Consider the following 22,377-nt stretch of genomic DNA (forward strand, 5'->3'; position numbering starts at 1 on the left):
CTGAAAGATGATGCTGTGAAAGTGCTGCACTCAATATGCCAGCAAATTTGGAAAACTCAGCAGTGGCCACAGGACTGGAAAAGGTCAGTTTTCATTCCAGTCCTAAAGAGCAATGCCAAAGAATGTTCAAACTACCGCACAATTGCACTCATCTCACATGCTAGTAAAGTAATACTCAAAATTCTCCAAGCTAGGCTTCAGCAATACATGAATCGTGAACTTCCAGATGTTCAAGCTGGTTTTAGAAAAGGCAGAGGAACCAGAGATCAAATTGCCAACATCTGCTGGATCATCAAAAAGGCAAGAGTTCTAGAAAAACATCTATTTCTTCTTTACTGAGTATGCCAAAGCCTTTGACTGTGTGGATCACAATGTATTGTGGAAAAAGTACCAAAAATAGAGCTTAATATTTTAGGATGAAAATGAGTAATTTTTCCTTTAACATGAGATTTGTAATTTCACCCTTAAGAGTGTTTTTTTTCCCTTACAGAAGGAATTCCCATTTGTATCATTATAGAAGTAGAAAATCTGAAAAGCAAGTGGTTGTCATGGTAATGATGGAGGCAAGACTTACTTTAATATTACTTTGGTAATTTTTAAAGATTAAACACTTATAACTCTCATCCATTCTCAGGAACCAGAAAAGAACATAAATTAATGGAAATAATCTGAAAAATACACATCCTTTCCAAAAAGTTGTTGAAGGGCTTCCCTGATAGCTCAGTTGGTAAGTAATCACCTGCAGTGCAGGAGACCCCGGTTCGATTCCTGGGTCGGGAAGATCTGCTGGAGAAAGGATAGGCTACCCACTCCAGTATTCTTGGGCTTCCCTTGTGGCTCAACTGGTAAAGAATCCATCTACAATGTGGGAGACCTGGGTTCAATCCCTGGGTTGGGAAGATCCCCTGCAGAAGGGGAAGGCTATCCACTGCAGTATTCTGGCCTGGAAAATTCCATGGACTATATAGTTCATGGGGTTGCAAAGAGTCAGACATGACTGAGCGACTTTCACTCACTGACTTCTGAAAAGTTGTAAACAAAGCTAACCCACAAAAAGGTGGGGCAGAAGACTACAACATTCATTTCTGGCACAGTGATAGAACTTGAATGTTTGTTACACTAAAAGCAGCCGGTAAGCAGTTATATGCTGTCTTTCGGAAATCCAAAAAGGAAAGGCCATTTTCTTTCCCATCTATCTGTTATAAATCATACTGTCACTGGTTACATTCGGATGAAGTCCACCTGAATTTTGTAAACTGAAGCCAATATCTGATGGGAAAAACAACTTGCAAAGTAACATACTACAATAAACCTATGTTTATCCATCCACAGAATCAGCTGAAGTCTCCTAAATGGAAAAACAGAACAGGGGAAAAAGATATGGCTAGGAAAGAAAAATACTTGTAGAACTACTCTCTACTTTACGTCTTCCTCCACACAGTGAGTTACTTTGGGGGTCAGGGGAGCTTGAAGAAAAAAAAGAAAACTTCTATAAAGAAAAGAAGATGAAGGTACTACACAATCGAATAGTAATTAGCAGTTATAAAATTATCAAGATTGTTACTGCTAACTTTTATTAAGCAACTGAGTATGTACCTGCCATTTCTTTCTTCTTTTCCTATTGTGGTTCCTCTCTATCATCAAGTATGCCCAGTTAGGTGGTTTAGACACTTGGGTCCACATTTTTCCCCTAACAATGCTACTAACTATGAAGAAAAAGACTGAATTAATTTCAAAATCAAATTTCTTTATTATTCTTATTATATTATAGGGCGATATTCAAACCAGAACATTTCATGCAAAGATGGGCAAAATAAAGGACAGAAATGGGATGGACCTAGTAGAATTAGAAGACATTAAGAAGAGGTGGCAAGAAAACACAGAAGAAATATACAAAGAGATATTCATGACCCAGATAATCACAATGGTGTGATCACTCACCTAGAGCCAGACATCCTGGAATGCGAAGTCAAGTGGGCCTTAGGAAGCATCACTACAAAGCTAGTGGAGGTGATAGAATCCCAGTTGAGCTATTTCAAATTCTAAAAGATGATGCTGTGAAAGTGCTGCACTCAATATGCCAGCAAATTTGGAAAACTCAGCAGTGGCCGAAGGACTGGAAAAGGTCAGTTTTCATTCCAATCCCAAAGAAAGGCAATGCCAAAGAATGCTTAAACTACTACACAATTGCACTCATCTCACACGCTAGCAAAGTGATGCTCAAAATTCTCCAAGCCAGGCTTCAACAGTACATAAACTGTGAACTCTCAGATGTTCAAGCTGGTTTTAGAAAAGGCAGAGGTACCAGGGGATCAAATTGCCAACATCGGCTGGATCATCAAAAAAACAAGCGAGTTCGAGAAAAACATCTATTTCCGATTTACAACTATGCCAAAGCCTTTGACTATGTGGATCACAACAAACTATGGAAAATTTTTTGAAGAGATGGGAATACCAGACACCTGACTTGCCTCCTGAGAAATCTGTATGTGGGTCAAGAAGCAACAGTTAGAACTGGACAGGGAACAGTAGACTGGTTCCAAATAGGAAAAGGAGTACATCAAGGCTGTATATTGTCACCCTGCTTATTTATCTTGTATGCAGAGTACATCATGAGAAACGCTGGGCTGGAAGAAACACAAACTGAAATCAAGACTGCTGGGAGAAATATCAATAACCTCAGATATGCAGATGACACCACCCTTATGGGAGAAAGTGAAGAAGAACTAAAGAGCCTCTTGTTGAAAGTGAAAAAGGAGAGTGAAAAAGTTGGCTTAAAGCTTAACATTCAGAAAAGTAAGATCATGTCATCTGGTCCCATCACTTCATGGCAAGTAGACGGGGAAACAGTGGAAACAGTGACAGACTATTTTGGGGGGGGGGGTCCAAAATCACTGCAGATGGTGACTGCATCCATGAATTTAAAAGACGCTTACTCCTTGGAAGGAAAGTTATGACCAACCTAGACAGCATTTTAAAAAGCAGAGACATTACTTTGCCAACAAAGGTCCATCTAGTCACAGCTATGTTTCTTCCAATAGTAATGTATGGATGTGAGAGTTGGCCTATAAAGAAAGGTAAGAATTGATGCTTTTAAACTGTGATGTTGGAGAATTCTCTTGAGAGTCCCTTGGACTGCAAGGAGATCCAACAAGTCCATCCTAAAGGAAATCCGTCCTGAATATTCTTTGGAAGGACTGATGCTGAAGAGAAAATGCCAATACTCTGGCCACCTGATGCAAAAAACTGACTCATTTAAAAGACCCTGATGCTGGGAAAGATTGTAGGTGGGAGGAGAAGGGGATGACACAAGATGAGATGGCTGGATGGCATCACCAACTCAATGGACATGAGTTTGAGTAAACTTTGAGAGTTGGTAATGGACAGGGAAGCCTGGCGTGCTGCAGTCCATGGGGTTACAGAGAGTTGGATACAACTGAGTGAATGAACTGAACAGAACTGATTCAAATCAAAGTTAAGACGTCCGATAAAAATGGGTGAGATAGAAACAGCACTGTCATACAAAAATTATCTTCACAGTAAATGCTGTATTTAATAATATTCATGATAAATATTCAATACTGACACAGATATACAAAAACACAGGAATACACACCCAAGAAGGCACCACATATTGAAAACCTAGAAAGATTGTATCCTGTCATGATCTAGTTGAAATTACTTTGGGCAAATAATGTGGAGAAAAAGAAATATCTTGAGTTGCCCAGCAAGATAACACCTATTAAAGAGTCGTAAATTAAACCAAATATTCCAAGGTACAATCAATTCAAGAAGAGATAAATGATTCTTTATTGTCTATATAAAATACAGACATACAGCCAAGATGGAAAAGACTATACATGAAATCACTGAAGCAATAACATTTATGAAGCTAAAAAAGTTAATAACAAGCAGACTTTAGGAAACTTGTAAGCCCTCAGTATTAAGAAATATTTTCAATATAATTGGTAATTCACATTTACTAGGGTTTCCACACATACGGATATATTCCCACACATACATATCTTCATGGTTAAAAATGGCCATCACAACTAACAAAAATCTAATATATTAGAAAAGCACCACCGATAGACTGTTGAAAAGAGCTCTCTACGGCAAACATGTAACATCTCTGAAAAGACAGATTTTGAAATATAGAAGCCAAAAAAGACAAGAAAATCAAAGAATACTAAGTTAGAAATAACATAAAGCCCAACCATGCTTCTGAAGCATCGGCCATCTTTGAGAAAGCACAAAACCATGAAACTGAAATCTCAATAGGAAGAAATCCCATGGCAGTATTGAAGTGATACTTTAAAATATTATAAAGAAAAAACAAAATACATAATTTTTACACAGAGAAGTGCTATGATACTCATCCACTTAGTCAACAAGTCAACCTGTTTAAAGCATTTGTGTGCCATAATAAGTGCTATATTTGTGGAATAAGATGATAACCAGGATAGAAATGTTTCCTTCATGGAACATATATTGTAGAAGTCATTAAGATCTAGGTCAACATGTTTCTCAAAATATAGAGTAAATCAAAATTATCCCGGTGCAAGTTCAAAATTCTGATGTCCATCCCCAGAAATTCTGATTCAATAGGTATTGAACAGAACTCAAGATCTGTTTTTAATAAGCTTTAATGGAAAGAGAGATGTTTTAGCTCTGCTACTAATTAGGTAGCAGCTTTGGGCACTGGTCACTTATCCTCATTTCTAAGATGGGAATGAAGTGAAATGAAGTCAACATTGCTCAGGTGTGTCTGACTCTTTGTAACCCCATGGACTAGTCCATGGATTTTTCCAGGCCAGAATACTGGAGTGGGTAGCCTTTCATTTCTCCAGGGGATCTTCCCAACCCAGAGATCAAACCCAGGTCTTCCGCACTGTAGGTATATTCTTTACCAGCTGAGCCACAAGGGAAGCTGAAGAATACTGGAGTGGGTAGCCTATCCCTTCTCCAGCAGATCTTCCTGACCCAGGAATAGAACCAGGATCTCTTGCACTGCAGGTGAATTCTTTACCAACTGAGCTATCAGGGAAGCCCAAGATTGGAATAATTCTGCTTAAAAGGTTTACTCTACAGAATAAAAACATTTTTGAAGTGTTTTGCACAGTACCTGGCACAAGTGTATTCAAAATGGCACCATGAAAGTCAGAAAATCTGGATTCACACTGAACTAAGAAGCCTACCAAATATATAACACTGGAAAAGGCACTGAACCTCTGTGAGCTTCAGTTTCTATTTATGTAATTTGTGGGTAATAATGCCACTGATTAACACAAAGTTACCAGAAGAAAAAAATAATATTTTGGTAAGCTATAAGAAATACTACACAGAGGTAATTATAGTAGAGGCTACCAGCAGTTTTTTTTAATTTTACTGATGTATATATAGTTGATTACAATGTTGTATTTCATTTCTACTACACAGTAAAATGACTCAGTTACATGTATGTGTATTATTTCCCATTGCAGTTTACCACAGGATAATGAATACAGTTTCCTGTGCTATACAGTACAATCTTATTGTTTTTATATATTAGTTTATATCTGCTAATCTCACACTTTCATTCCTTACTCCCCCCACCTGATCTCCCCCCTTGTACTTCATGTCCGAATCTGTTTTTCTTTCCTAGATACGTTCATTTGTGTCGTGTTTGGGATTCCACATATAAGTGGTAGCACATGGTTTGTGTCTTTTTCTTTCTGACTTCACTTGAGACTACCGGCATTCTTAGTCATAGCAAAGTATTATGAAAATATAATCCTTGAAAAAGAGGGGAAAGTCTTATGTGAGAAAAATTGAGAAAAAGGCTTTTTTTTTTTTTTAACCTTATTTTCCCAACAAAGGGCTTCCCTGGTAGCTCAGCTGGTAAAGAATCCACCTGCAATGCAGGAGACCCCCGGTTCTATTCCTGGGTCAGGAAGATCCACTGGAGATAGGATAGGCTACCCATCCTATTATTCTTGGACTTCCCTGCAAGTTCAGATGGTAAAGAATCCACCTGCAAAGTGGAGGACCTGGGTCTGATCCCAGGGTTGAGAAGACCCCTGGAGAGGGGAATGGCTACCCACTCCAGGATTCTAGCCTGGAAAATTGCATGGACAGAAGAGCCTGGTGGGCTACAGTCTATGGAGTCACAAAGAGTCGGACATGACTGAGCGACTTTCACTTTCCCAACAAAATGTACTTAATCCATTCAAGAGTTTGAGTACAGAATGTGTACCACCTGGGAAATGGTAACCCTCCAAATGTAAATCAGGAATATAGACTCCATACACATTAATAATACAAATCTTAATTCCTATGAGAACTCCACAAAGCCAAGTTGGATATAGTTTCACAAGCCAACAGTTGCTGGAAATACTACCCAAAGAAAAGAAAACCCTTGATTACTTAGTTCACTACTTAAGCATTACTACTGTATGAGCCACCAGGGAAGCCCAATGACATAAACAGAAACACAAGCTCACAGAGGGTCAATGACTTGTGTGGTGTTACATATTTAGTACACATATGAGCCTTATACGAAGCCACATTTTGTGACTTTCTAGTAGGCTGGTTGTTTCCCAGCAGCCATTTTGAATACACCTCTTCAGCATTTACATCTCTTTCTGTAACAATTGCCGGAGAAGGCAATGGCACCCCACTCCAGTACTCTTGCCTGGAAAATCCCATGGATTTTCACTTTTTTCACTTTTCACTTACATGCATTGGAGAAGGAAATGGCAAGCCACTCCAGTGTTCTTGCCTGGAGAATCCCAGGGACGGGGGAGCCTGGTGGGCTGCCGTCTCTGGATCACACAGAGTCGGACACGACTGAAGCGATTTAGCAGCTGTAACAATCGCAGCCAAGCAATCATCTAATTCCATTGGTCGGCAATCTACCAGTTGAAAGGAAGTTGCCTGGAAAGCTTTTAAAAGGTACAGAAAAGGTATTTAAAAGGTATCCTGAAATTCTGATTCAGTGTGCCCAGGAGAGGGCCCTGGGACCCATCTAAGCAAAATGCCTCCCAGGAAACTGTGACGTGAGCCAGAACCTGATCGCCTGTGATGCTGCGCTCTCCCGTCTACTCAGTATGTTGGCTGTGCAACCAAACTCCAATGATGTTAGGCTAAAATCTTGCCTACTTCAGTTTCCACATTAGGCCTAGTTTTTTATTCTTGGGGCCACACACAACACAAGCCTAATCTGTCTCCAGGCCCTTCAGGTGACTTATATGATGTTTCAGACTTGATGACCCTAAATTTATCCACATCTTTTCATTTGTATTTAGTACCCAGAAGAGAGCACAATTCTCATTTAGAAACCAATGGTGGGCTTCCCTGGTGGTACAGTGGTTAAGAATCTGCCTTGCAATACAAGAGACATGGGGTCAATCTCTGGTCTGGGACAATCCCACATGCCATGGGGCTACTCAACCTGTGCACCACAATGATTGAGCCCGTGCTCTAGAGCCCCCTCATGCCACAACTGCTGAAGCCCAAACACCTTAGAAGCCGTTCTCTGCAACAAGAGACACCACTGCAATGAGACCTCACACCACAACTACAGAAACCCCACACAGCAATGAAGACCCACCACAGCCAAAAATAAATATTAAAAAAAAAAAAAACAGTGATGATACTCCTTCATTAAAGGAATAATATTAACACAGTTTAAGTGTGCCTTTTACTAAACTGACAACAACATATTATGCTTACTTCTTTGCAATACCCTTACTAAAAATACTTACTTTGGAATATATTTATTTTGGAGCAATTTTAGGTTTACACAAAAGTTGCACATGTAGTACAAACAGCATCCATGGCCCCCTCACCCAGCTTGTTTTCCAAATGTTAACACATACAGTACCACAGTACATCTACCTGAACCAAAAATGAGTTTTCTTAATTACATCTTTTCCCAGAAATTACTTTCCTCAACACCTTTCTTTCATCCTAAACAGACTTTGACTTTTGTTTCATTTTATGATGCAAGTATAGGCTCTTACATTTCCTCTATTAAGATTCATAGCCATGATTTCATCTTGCAAGACTTCAACACAAAGACTCAAACCTTGAGTTTTACAAGATAGAATGTAATGCCTTATACTTATTAAGATATTCTGAGTCAAGGTCCAAATAGACAGCATCTACTAGTGCCTCTAGATTCATGCCACACAGTGATCTGGTAAGCAACACTTCTATACTTTTATCTTGTGCGACAGGTTTGGGCTTGAGTAAGACAGAGGAACCAGGGATCAAACTGCCAACATTCGATGGATCATTGAAAAAGCAAGAGAGTTCCAGAAAAACATATATTTCTGCTTTATTGACTATGCCAAAGACTTTGACTGTGTGGATCACAATAAACTCTGGAAAATTCTGAAAGAGATGGGAATACCAGACCACCTCACCTGCCTCTTGAGAAACCTGTATGCAGGTCAGGAAGCAACAGTTAGAACTGGACATGGAACAACAGACTAGTTCCAAATAGGAAAAGGAGTATGTCAAGGCTGTATATTGTCACCCTGCTTATTTAACTTCTAGGCAGAGTACATCATGAGAAACACTGGGCTGGAGGAAGCACAAGCTGGAATCAACATTGCCAGGAGAAATATCAATAACCTCAGATATGCAGATGACACCACCCTTATGGCAGAAAGTGAAGAGGAACTCAAAAGCCTCTTGATGAAAGTGAAAGAGGAGAGTGAGAAAGCTGGCTTAAAGCTCAACATTCAGAAAACTAGGATCATGGCATCCAGTCCCATCACTTCATGGGAAATAGATGGGGAAACAGTGGAAACAGTGTCAAACTTTATTTTTCTGGGCTCCAAAATCACTGCAGATGGTGATTACAGCCATGAAATTAAAAGACGTTTACTCCTTGGAAGGAAAGTTATGACCAACCTAGACAGCATATTCGGAGAAGGCAATGGCAACCCACTCTAGTACTCTTGCCTGGAAAATCCTGTCGATGGAGGAGCCTTGTAGGCTGCAGTCCCTGGGGTCTCTAAGAGTTGGACACGACTGATCGACTTCACTTTCAATTTTTACTTTCATGCATTGGAGAAGGAAATGGCAACCCACTCCAGTATTTTGGCCTGGAGAATCCCAGGGACAGGAGAGCCTGGTGGGCTGCTGGCTATGGGGTAGCACAGAGTCAGACATGACTGAAGCGACAGCAGCAGCAGCAGCAGCAGACAGCATATTGAAAAGCAGAGACATTACTTTGCCAATAAAGGTCCGTCTAGTCAAGGCTATGGTTTTTCCTGTGGTCATGTATGGATGTGAGAGTTGGACTGTGAAGAAAGCTGAGCACCGAAGAATTGATGCTTTTGAACTATGGTGTTGGAGAAGACTCTTGAGAGTCCCTTGGACTGCAAGGAGATCCAACCAGTCCATTCTAAAGGAGATCAGTCCTGGGTGTTTATTGGAAGGACTGATGCTGAAGCTGAAACTCCGGTACTTTGGCCACCTGATGCGAAGAGCTGACTCACTGGAAAAGACCCTGATGCTGGGAGGGATTGAGGGCAGAAGGAGAAGGGGACGACAGAGGATGAGATCGTTGGATGGCATCATCAACTCAATGGACATGGGTTTGGGCGGACTACAGGAGTTGGTGATGGACAGGGAGGCCTGGCGTGCTGTGGTTCATGGGGTCACAGAGAGTCGGACATGACTGAGCGACTGAACATAAACCTCTCTAGAGTTGCATTAAGCAACTTCTGAGGCACACACATCATCAATTAATCACTAACCTCAGAAATCTGTACATCCAGTTACTCTTTTATTCTTGCAAAGATATTTCCCTACCTCAGAAAGTTCAGACACATCGTACCTCTACATTTTTCATCTGTACTAGCCTAATACGGCTTTGCATGTTGTTTTTCAGTTGAGAGGTGTAGTTATGTGCACAGTGGAAGAAGTCCATGCCCAAAATGAGTCTGAAGTCCTTAGGGAAAAAAAGGAAACTCTTAACAACTACTGGCCATTCACTGAAGCAATTAATGACCCTGAGTGAAAACTGATGCCCATAGCAAGTCCACAGAGAATTCCTGATGAGTCACAAGCTAAAATCAGAAGAAAGAGAAAGTTGGGATTGTAGTATTTCTCCGTCAAGAAAAGAGTTCCATTCATTGTCATAAAATTAGTTACTGGCTTTAATTATTACAAAAAGTTTAGTGAACAGAATGGCTCATGTACTATTAGCAAGTAATATTTAAGGGCTTATTAACTGCTATTTAAGATAGGAATTTACTATTGAGATTCTGATTAAAAAGGATAAATTAGACATGCGGACCCACAGATAGCTAAGCTCAGCTCTATCAATCAGTGCCAGAAGATTTTTCTAAACAGCTTAGTTCTCCACAAAAGATCTGAATAATTTCCAATTCTGTTTATCTCTCAAAACCAGGCTGTGGAATTAGTTTTTAAATTGCAAAAGAGAATCAACAATGCTTTCAAGGAAGGCTGCAAACTCACAGCCTTCCTATTATACGTGTGAGCTTCTTAAAAGGGGAAGCCATTAAAAACATCTTTTAAAAGGCATCAGAATGCCAGAAACAAAGCTCTTCAAACTCACCTCATAGTAACTCCGAACCGCATTGCAAAATGCTTCGTCGGCTACAATCTGGGTTTCCCCATTGAGGAAGGCCTGGAACCGTTCTTTCAGTAACTGCAACTGCTGCTTGTTAAGCTGTAAGAAAAAAAGAAGTGGGGGGTGGAATCAGATTAAAAAAAACTGGCTAATCCGTGACACATAATGCTTTTTAAGAGTTATATTTGCCACGTATGTCTAAGACTCAATACTCAGAATTCACTTTATGGGTCAGTTTTTAAAAGCTTGTAAGTTACTGCCCCCAGAGAAGGCAATGGAACCCCACTCCAGTACTCTTGCTTGGAAAATCCCATGGACGGAGGAGCCTGGTAGGCTGCAGTCCATGGGGTCACTAAGAGTCGGACACGACTGAGCAACTTCACTTTCACCGTTCACTTTCATGCACTGGAGAAGGAAATGGCAACCCACTCTGGTGTTCTTGCCTGGAGAATCCCAGGGATGGCGGAGCCTGGCGGGCTGCTGTCTATGGGGTCGCACAGAGTCGGACAGGACTGAATCGACTTAGCAGCAGTAGCAGCAGCAAGTTACTGCCCCACGAACTTTGGAATACCTGATACTGAAAACGGAATCCAAATATCTGCCCCAAACAGCATTTTTGTGATGACTACACTCCAATCTCTTTGCAGAGAAAGGGGAAAAAATCTAAAATTCAAATGAGAAGTTAACTGCCTGCCAGCTGTCCTGAACAGAGGGCAGAGGGATAAGAATTCTTGGAGGTGAGTGGACAACCAACAGCTCTGAACAGGACAGGAAAGACAGAGACTCAGAGAAAGAATTCTCTAGAAAGGACATCTGTTGGATGCTAAAAGCTTGGATTATCATGAAAAAACATCTCAGTGCTTGAGCTGAGATAAAGGGATGATGAGGAGGGGAACAGAGAGGCAATGGGGGCAGTGAGTGCATCTCCAGGCAGGCGAGGGGAAGGCAGTGACTCAGGGAGAGGAGTGTAAGTTTACAACCACGTTTGCTCACCTGGAGCTATCTACCAGGTTACGGAGGGTAGGTTAGACACGGACCATGACTTACTAACCACATCTTCTAGTCATCAACTACAAGCAGAAGCAGCTATTTAATTTCTACAGCTCACTGCAAAACCAGAGCGAGGAACCCCTTAATGAAAAAACTGATTTCAAGACAGCAGCAAAAGAGCATTCAACCGGGCATGGGACCCTTCTAAGCAGGAGCCCGTGTGGCCACTCTAAACACAGCTCACACACACATAAAAAACATACATATATATATATATATATATATATATATATATTTTTTTTTTTTTTTTTTAAAGCTTAACTGGAGACAGAACATAGTCTTGCAGAGAAAACAACAAATCCTGAGATATATAGGGACAAGGAAGGAGTGATCTCTCCATTTCAGTCATCCTCATCAGACTGTTAAAAGAATTCAGCCCAGTTCTGGATTCTATGGAGAGTTGTGAAGCATTTGGAATCCTGCCTAAGACAAAATGATTAAAGGATTAGAAAGACTAAACAAACTGGGATGATTTGGCTTCGAAAAGAAGGCTGATATGAAGTAAGTTTAAAACTGTTCAAAAGGCTTGTTAAAATGCCATTCAAATTAGAGAGACATGCTCTTTCAAAACATGGGTTTTATTTAGGAGTCTAACAAACAAGACAGCCTGTGAAAAAAATCACTGCTGGTAGAAACAAATTGATAAAGAAGTGTCCTACTGTGCTCCAGTGTAAAAAACCTCTTGCCCTGAGCAGTGGAGAGAGAAGCTGCTGCTACTGCTAAGTCGCTTCAGTCATGTCTGACTCTGTGCAACCCCATAGACGGCAGCCCACCAGGCCCCCCAGTCCCTGGGATTCTCCAGGCAAGAACACTGGAGTGGGTTGCCATTTCCTTCTCCAGTGCACGAAAGTGAAAAGTGAAAGTGAAGTCGCTCAGTCCTGTCCGACTCTCAGCGACCCCTGAGACTGCAGACCCCTGGACTGCAGCCTACCAGGCTTCTCCGTCCACGGGATTTTCCAGGCAGGAGTACTGGAGTGGGGTGCCATTGCTTCTCCAATGCATAAAAGAGAAAAGTGAAAGTGAACATTCCATTTTTCAGGTTATCTTCTTCATTTTAGGGAAAGCTAAACCAAGCTGGAAAGCAGGAATATCAACATCATATTACATTCTCCATTTCTATATAATGTACAGAGAATGAAAGGAGGTACCTTGTGTGTGTGTGTGTGTACTAGCAAGGCAAATTAAGCCCATGCCTTTCCTTCTCTAAACACAGTTCACCAAACGGACCAGATGGAAGGAGGATAGCAATTGCTGAGACCACTGATAGCACTCTAGTTGCCAAGCACCGGGAATTGCCAAGGAGGGCTTCAATTTGCAAACCAAGTGTCCAGGTATTCAGAAAATAGTGGAAAGAGACTCGGGAGGGATGACAATGACCTGGAGAGGATGTCAATGATCATTTGTCCCATCTCCCTTGTTTGAGAAATAAATATTATTCAAAACCTAGAAACTGGGGCATCTTTATTCAGTTTTCTTCTATCAGAGGCATTTTGTTCTATAGGAACTCCTTTAAATCTCTGCAATTTCTAGTTTGCCAGTGTTTAGGTTTAGCCATTGTTGTGATGAGTTATGTTCTGGTGATTACGACATGGAACATTCCTGAATATGAATGGAGAGAAGGAGATTTGCACAAACCATCTTCTTAGAAACTCTTAAGAATGCTCACGTCCTTCACAAAACATGCCAGAGCATTAGGCTTCAACTTTTTTATAGATAAAAATTACTGTAGTTACATTTAAGACATAAAATGATAGCTATATTATAACAATATATGAACAGTCAATCAGAAAATACTTTATTAGCACAGAGAAAAGGTCTACAATTCCGTATAAAAGAGATATGGAGGAAAAAAGGCAATTTAAAATCTATCAGTGGGAAGGCAGAAAGCAGAGTTTCCAAAAAGCTATTTGCATTATCAAAATAAACTGTATTATAAATCAATAGATAGAGACCAATGTAATAGACCCAAAAATAGATTCAAATACAACTAGAAGTATACTATAAAATACCTTTATGGCACCTCAAATCAGTAGTAAAAGATGGTTTCTTCAATCAATGGTGTTAGAATAACTAGGTAGCCATGCAGAAAAAATTAAATTGAACCATAACACAAGGTTACAGCCCAAATGAATTACCTGTAACTTCTTATACCATAAAGGTATAAAGAAATGGGAGAAATCCTTTAAACACTGATATGAGAAAATTTGTTTTAAATCATGAATCAAAATCTACAGGTCCTAAATTTAACTGCATAAACATTAAAAATAAATTAAAAATAAATTGTGGTAATCATTTTTCCACATAGATATGTGTCAAATAATTACATTATATACTTAAACTTACAAACTATTATAGGTCAATTATATCTTAAAAAAAAAAAAAAATTTAGCATTAACAAAATCACTGAGGGAAAAAAAGGCCAGGAAAAAAATACTTGCAACTCATATCCTAAAGAACTAATTTTCTTTTTTTTTTTTTTCCTTTTTTTTATTTTTTATTTTTAAACTTTACATAATTGTATTAGTTTTGCCAAATATCGAAATGAATCCGCCACAGTTATACATGTGTTCCCCATCCTGAACCCTCCTCCCTCCTCCCTCCCCATACCATCCCTCTGGGTCGTCCCAGTGCACTAGCCCCAAGCATCCAGAATCGTGCATCGAACCTGGACTGGCAACTTGTTTCTTACATGATATTTTACATGTTTCAATGTCATTCTCCCAAATCTTCCCACCCTATCCCTCTCCCACAGAGTCCATAAGACTGTTCTATACATCAGTGTCTCTTTTGCTGTCTCGTACACCGGGTTATTGTTACCATCTTAATTTTCAAACACACGTATCTTGGAAATTGACAAGAGTCTAACCTATAAGACAACAGAAATATAGACTAAATGGATACACTCAGAGAAATGAATCAAGTTATGAAAGCATGCCTAACAATTTACATTTTTCTTTTTCTAACTGAAGTCTACATGAGAGCAGAAGGATTCGGGAAGATGATGGAATAGGAAGCACCAGAAATCTGTCTCCCACCTAGATAACAACTGCATTGGCAGTATGTGTCTCATGTAAATATTTTGGAACTCTGGAATCCCTTTAAGGCTTTCAACATGACAAGGAAGGCTTGAGTTAAAACTGCAGTTAATTTTAACCAATTTCAGCTCTGCACAGTAGCACTTCCCACCCCCTCAAGACCCATAGTATCTTAAAATTTTAAAAACGCCAACAACCCAACTTTTCATAAGTTACTGTTTTCAGTCACTAAGTCATGTTTGACTCTTTGCAACCCCATAGACTGCAGCACGCAGGGCTGCCCTGTCCTCCACTATCTCCTGGAGTTTGCCCAAATTCGTGTCCATTGAATAGGTGATGCTATTTAACCATCTCATCCTCTGTTGCCCCTTTCTCCATTTGCCTCAATCTCTTTGATCATCAAGGTCTTTTCCAGTGAGTCAGCTCTTCACATCAGGTAACCAAATTATTGGAGCTTCAGCATCAGTCCTTGCAATGAATAATCAGGATTGATTTCCTTCAGGATTGACTGGTTTGATCTCCTTGCAGTCCAGGGGACTCTCAAGACTCTTCTCAAGGATCACAGTTCAAAAGCATCAATTCTTCAGTGCTCAGCCTTCTTTATGGTCCAACTCTCACCTGTGTACATGACTACTGGAAAAACCATAGCTCTGAATATATAGACCTTTGTCAGCAAACTGATATCTCTCTTTTTTAATGCTCTGTCTCAGTCTGTCATAGCATTCCTTCTAAGGAGCAAGCATCTTAATTTCATGGCTGCAGTCACCATCCACAATGATTTTGGAGTCAAAAAAAAAAAAAAAAATCTGTCCCTGTTTCCACTTTTTTCCCCTTTTATTTGCCATGAAGGGATGGACTGGATGCCATGATCTTAGTTTTTTGAATGTGAGTTTCGAGCCAGCTTTCTCACTTTCCTCTTTCATGCTCATCAAGAAGCTCTTTAGTTCCTCTTCACTTTCTGCCATGTAAATAACACTACATCCAAATAGTGGTAATCCTATTAGCTTTATGAAAAAAAAATATGACCAAGTTATCCTATGTACTGATATGAAAAGATCTTCAAAATATCTTGGGAAAGGAAACAATATAGAAAAGTACGTAAAATAAGCCACCACTCCCATTTTTATTCTGAAAAATCAGAACATATATTTGCTTCCATACACAGAAACTATGGAAGAAGGATGTCCTTGGACACTGGACATATGGAGAATAAGGATGAAAAAAATTTTCAACTTGTATCATTTTATTCATTTTAAGTTTTAAATCACAGGATACTTTTTATATACTCAAATTTTAATTTTCTTTTTAAATTAAGTTTTAATAGCCACTTTACACATTTTTAAACTCAGAACAATTATAACCCCCTGCACATTGTTTAAATCAGATCATCCTGCAGAAAGGCTGAACAAACCAATTTACTTTTTTCATTTCTCCTTTCAGGTATAAGATTTGAACTTGACTGTGTATCCCCCACATCTTTTTTTTTTTTTTTAATTTCAAGGTTGAGAATTTCACAGAAACAGAAAAAGCTGTAACAACCATGGTACTCAACAGTCTACTTAATGCATTACCATATCAAGTAGTTGCTCAGTTTCCATTTGAGCCTATTAAAACTAAAATAGACACACACATACACATGCTACCTTTATACCTCACTATGAAGCTCATTTTAATTTTAGACATCTATGAAGGAAAAACTGTGGTGTTGGAGAAGACTCTTGAGAGTCCCTTGGACTGCAAGGAGATCCAATCCGTCCATCCTAAAGGTAATGAGTCCTGAATATTCATTGGAAGGACTGATGTTGAAGCTGAAACTCCAATACTTTGGCCACCTGATACGAAGACCTGACTCATTTGAAAAGACCCTGATGCTGGGAAAGATTGAGGGCAGGATGAGAAGGGGATGACAGAGGATGAGATGGTTGGATGGCATCACCAACTCAATGGACGTGAGTTTGAGCAAGCTCCAGGAGTTGGTGATGGACAGGGAAGCCTGGCTTGCTGCAGTCCATGGGGTCACAAAGAGATGGATATGACTGAGCGACTGAACTGAACTGATGAATGAAAAAAACCTGGTTCCCTATGCCTTTCATAAATGCTAGTTCTATACTATCTAAGACCAAACAAACTAAATGTTACTTCTCTTCTTCAATACAGGCATTCAGGAACTTGGAGACAGGTACTAGAATAAACTTTAGAATAAACTTCTATTCTAGAATTAAACTCTAGAACAAACTTTCCCAGTTCCCTCCAACATCCTAAGAGTACTCTTCGGTTTGTCTGTAAATTAAGCATTACCTAGTTAAGCAAAACTTACTTACATAATACTAAATATAAGAAAGCACTCTGAACACTACAACATCATGACACTCATTAGAACAGCAATGTCCCTCCTCAAATATACTCAATAGACTGATCATGATTATCCTAGGGTCATGTGGCCAACACAGACAAGTGGGAGAAACACTTCCCACATTCTAAGCACTCTGTGTCTATTAGTTCAAACTAAAACAAATGAACTCCTCCTGGCAGTCACATCAACTGACTCATATCATGCTTATAATCAACAAAAATTCTAAAATATTCTTACGTGTGCTTCATCAAGCCACATTTCATCTTAACTCCATTTACTTGATCCATTGTTCCAGTTGACTTTTTTTCCTTGGGATTGATTCCTTCACTCCATGACCAAAGAACCCTCCCAGCTGTTATAACACTAACATAATAAGATGCTATCTGCAGTCTTCAGATAATTATAAAAAATCAGTTCAGAATTAAGCAAAGGGGGAAACCTGGCATATGCATACCTCCTATTTGACATAATTGATTAACATTTTGGAGGGCAGCCAGTTTTATTTGTCAGCCTATATTTTAGTTTCATCCATGGACTGTCTTCACACTAGTCTATTTACTAAAAAATGAATATTTTTCTAAAGTAAAAAAAAAAATTGACCACCTGAAATTATTTAATGGGAATTTAGAAGAGTTTTTTATATGAAACTAAACTAGAACATAAATATCCTTGCTAGAAATCAGCCTTATATAAAGAACACTTAAAATACTAACAGTTACAGCTAAGTTTTATAAATCTGGTCTTGCAGTGATAATTTATTCATAATAATGGTGGCCTCAGAAAAAATACTTGTAGAGTTCAGAGATGGTGTATGTTCCTTAGAGTGTTGGGGTTTTTTTGGTTTGTTTTTTTAGGTTTTATTTTTCTCCCTGTTCAAATTATATCCTAGTCTTTTCATTCTAAGTCATGACCAACTGAAGGATTAGCCCGAATCCTGGCTACAGCTGGAGCCCAACCATTATGCTACTCAGGAACTGGACAGCCACCACTGTGTGAGCCTGCCTTGACCTGCAGTCCTCATCATGAGTGTTAACACTCATGGCAGGCACTGCATGACCTCCTGGTGAGTGAAGGAGACCAGCAGCAGACTCTACAGCAGAGTGGCAGGTGACCAGTGGCGGAGGTGGGGGGTGGCAGTGGGTTGGTGTGCACAAAAATCTTAAATAAAGTAGAAAAACACTCTTCAAGGAGGTAAAGGGTTTATTCCATGTAAAGATGGTCTCAGAAACGCACAAAGGCATAGCTTTAACTCCCGTTAATGAAACGAAAGAAAAGATATTAGCTGGAGATTATGGGACAGGTTTTGCTTTTTCCTTTGCTATGGACACTCTGCCAAAAATATTTGCTTAAAACCACTGGAAAAATAGCCTTCTAGGTTTCTGAAACAGACTTCCCCAAACTGCCTGTCAGAACAGAGTAACAAAGGAGTTCCAGCCCATCTCATACATTATACAATCCTGTGGGAGTCACTGCTATTAACAATTTCCTATCCAAAATCACTGCAGATGGTGACTGCATCCATGAAATTAAAAGATGCTTACTCCTTGGAAAGAAAGTTATGACCAACCTAGACAGCATATTAGAAAGCAGAGACATTACTTTGTCAACAAAGGTCCATCTAGTCAAGGCTATGGTTTTTCCAGTAGTCATGTATGGATGTGAGAGTTGGACTATAAAGAAAGCTGAGTGCTGAAGAACTGATGCTTTTGAACTGTGGTGTTGGAGAAGACTTTTGAGAGTCCCTTCGACTGTAAGGAGATCCAACCAGTCCATCCTAAAGGAAATCAGCCCTGAATATTCATTGGAAGGTCTGATGTTGAAGCTGAAACTCCAATCCTGTGGCCACCTGATATGAAGAACTGACTCATTGGAAAAAACCCTGATGCTGGGAAAGATTGAAGGCAGGAGGAAAAGGGGAAGACTGAGGATGAGATGGTTGGATGGCATCACCGACTCAATGGACATGAGTTTGGGTAAGGTCCGGGAATTGGTGATAGACAGGGAGGCCTGGCATGCTGCAGTCCATGGGGTCACAAAAAGTCGGACACGACTGAGCGACTGAACTGAACCAAATGATTTCTCACTCTGTTCTATCACTGCAGGTATTTCAGACATGTGAATACGTGAATATGCCCAACTAAGACTACAAATACCATCCTCACCTGACAATGGGCATAGTCAAGTGACCAAATGAAAGCCCGTGAGATGTAGGCAAAACTGTGTGTGATTTCTAGGAAACCATAAAGAACAGCTGAAGCAAGCCCCTCCTTGCCTCTTTCCTCTGTTTCCACTGGCTGAAATTTGACCTGCTAACTAGAACTGTCACTTAGCCCAAGATGATGGTGAAGCAATAAGATAAAAAGAGCCTAAGACCCTCCCCAGTGCAGAGCAGTCACTACAACCCAGGACTGCCACCTCCCAACTTCCTTTTATACGAAAAAGAAATGAACATCGCTATGAATGGATTGGGATTCCCAGGTGGCACCAGAGGTGAAGAACCTATCTGCCAATGCAGGAGATGTAAGAGATGCGAGTTCAATCCCTGGGTTAGGAAGACCCCTTGGAAGAGTGAATGCAACCCATTCCAGTATTCTTGCCTGGAGAACCCCTTGGGCAGAGGAGCCTAGCAGGCCACAGTCCACAGGACTGCAAAGAGTCGGACACGACTGAAGTAACTTAGCACACACACACAAACAGATCACTCTTTTGGGGGAGTGGGGGTAGGATAACTGGTCATATGGCTGAACCAAATCCTAACAGCTAGAAATCTCAATGACACACCCCATTAAGAAGGCAATGCCCTAGCACTACCATCCCTGGCTAGTAAAGCTTATCCTGATTCACTCTAAACCAAAATATTCTTTCCATATGCTATATTATATGAAAAAGTCCTCATTCAGTGAACTTGCCCCAGTGAACAGTGAATACCAGACTCCAAGTGCCTGAGGCAGCCTAAAAATAAAGTTATTTGGACAGACAGTTGTACTGGTCCCACAGTTATTGAAACGGGGAACTTTTAAAAGCCCCAGGTTTGCAAATACTGCTTTAACATATTTTATAATAGCATGTACACTAAGTGATGAGTACAGAGCAGAAAAATCCATTGCATCGTGGACAATGGGCCCCAGGTGCGGCTTACCAAGCTGCTAAATATGACTTCTACCCACACTCTCACTGACCTGCTAGTCAAATTCAAACCCCAGCAAGATTACAAGTCATTATAGGGGATGGTCTTGGGGGAGGGGAGCTTCTAGTGAACACAGAAACTAGGAAAGTTAAATCCATGATTTTATGAATTTCCTTGCTGCATTATACTTAGCCCATTTCACATGTCTCATTAACCCCCCCCCCCAAACCTTCTAGGAAGTTCATCCTCATTTCACAAATGAGGAAGTTAAGCATGTTGCCTAATTGCACATCTAGGAAAAGATGGAGCAAAATCTCAACCATTATCCTGATCTAAAGGGTACATTCTTTCCAACCTCCATTTTATCCTGTTTCCCTCATAGCCACACTTTTTTTTCCCAATAAGAAGTATTTCATTCCTGTATGTATTCACTTATTAAAAGTCCCCTCTACACTAAAAGCAATTTGAGGATGAGAACAGCACAAATTACTTATTAAAATAGTGCCTCAAACCACCACAATGGATGAGAAAATAGCCTATAATAGTTCTCATCACTCACTTCATCAATTAACAAGGTTATATATGACTTGGAACTATGACAAATCTAGACACCATATTAAAAAGAAGAGACATGACTTTGCTGACAAAGGTTCGTATAGTCAAAGCTATGGTTTTTCCTGTAGTCATGTACAGATATGAGAGTTGGACCATAAAGAAGGCTGAGTGCCGAAGAATTGATGCTTTCAAACTGTGGTGCTGGGGAAGACTCTTGAGAGTCCCCTGGACAGCAGTGTGATCAAATCAGTCAATCCTAAAGGAAGTAAACCCTGAATATTCATCGGAAGGACTGATGTTGAAGGTCTAATACACTAGCCACCTGATGTGAAGAGCCAACACATTGGAAAAGACCCTGATGCTGGGAAAGACTGAGGGCAGGAGAAGGGGGTAACAGGATGAAATGGATGGATGGCATCATCAATTCAATGGACATGCGTTTGAGAGAATTCCAAGAGATGGTGAAGGACATGGAATCCTGGTGTGCTGCAGTCCATGGGGTCACACAAAGAGTTGGACACCACTTAGCAACTGAACAACAACAATATATAATGGGCCACTAGAGTGAGTAATTAAGAGCACAAGCTCTAGCTTAAGACTGCTGTCTGTATTTAGGATACTCCACAATCTGTAGGGTCTTCCACAGGTCACTTCTAACGGTCCCCATTTTAACATAAGCTCATCAAAAGCGAAACCAAAGGCAATGATTACTTTTATGTGTCAGCTTGACTGGACCAGGGGATGCCCAGATAGCTGCTAGTTATTTCTGAGTGTATATCACTCAGTTTTTCTATAAGAGATTAGCATTTGATTCAGTAGACCAGATAAAGAGATCCACCCTCACTAATGTGGGCAGAAATCAGGTAATCCATTGAAGGCTGAATACAATGAAATAGGCTGAGGAAAGGCAAACTCTTTCCTTGAGCTGATAGGTCCATCTTTTCTGGCCCAGGGACATTGGAGCTCCTGGTTCTTGGGGTCTTTGGACTCAAGATTGAAGATACCACATGGCTTCCTCACTTTTCCAGCTTGCAGAGGCCAGACTATGGGACATTCTGCCTTTCATATTGCTTGAACCAATTCCTGTATTATATTTACACATATAATCTGCTACTGGGCCTGTTTCTCTATAAAACTCTAATACACCAATCACCATAAATAATAACAGCTTTAGTAATCTGGTGCAATCAAGCAATTTAGAGATGACTGGGGTCATGTACGGATGTGAAAGTTGGACTGTAAAGAAAGCTGAGCATCAAAGAATTGATGCTTTTGAACTGTGGTGTTGGAGAAGACTCTTGAGAGTCCCTTGGACTGCAAGGAGATCCAACCAGTCCATTCTGAAGGAGATCAGTCCTGGGTGTTCATTGGAAGGACTGATGCTAAAGCTGAAACTCCAATACTTTGGCCACATCATGCGAAGAGTTGACTCACTGGAAAAGACCCTGACGTTGGGAGGGATTGGGGGCAGGAGGAGAAGGGGACGACAGAGGATGAGATGGCTGGATGACATCACTGACTCAATGGACATGAGTTTGGGTGAACTCTGGAAGTTGGTGATGGACAGGGAGGCCTGGCATTCTGCAATTCATGGGGTCGCAGAGTCGGACATGACTGAGCGACCGAACTGAACCGAACTGGGGGTAGGGGTCGGGGTAGAAAGTTC

The 22,377-nt window shown here is 40.3% G+C and overlaps 1 protein-coding gene across 12 annotated transcripts in view; it reads right to left on the minus strand.

Annotated features, from left to right (window-relative positions):
• CADPS2 (calcium dependent secretion activator 2) overlaps nucleotides 1–22,377 on the minus strand; it is a 582,333-nt gene that overhangs the window by 428,780 nt on the left and 131,176 nt on the right. For all 12 annotated transcript variants that reach the window (XM_070787293.1, XM_070787301.1, XM_070787295.1 and 9 more), the window contains exon 2: nucleotides 10,577–10,690. In XM_070787293.1, coding sequence (XP_070643394.1) covers nucleotides 10,577–10,690 — 114 coding nt within the window. The remainder of the gene's footprint in view (nucleotides 1–10,576; nucleotides 10,691–22,377) is intronic.

This window comes from Bos indicus, chromosome 4 (genome assembly GCF_029378745.1).
Source record: "Bos indicus isolate NIAB-ARS_2022 breed Sahiwal x Tharparkar chromosome 4, NIAB-ARS_B.indTharparkar_mat_pri_1.0, whole genome shotgun sequence".
NCBI classification, from domain to species: Eukaryota; Metazoa; Chordata; class Mammalia; order Artiodactyla; family Bovidae; genus Bos; species Bos indicus.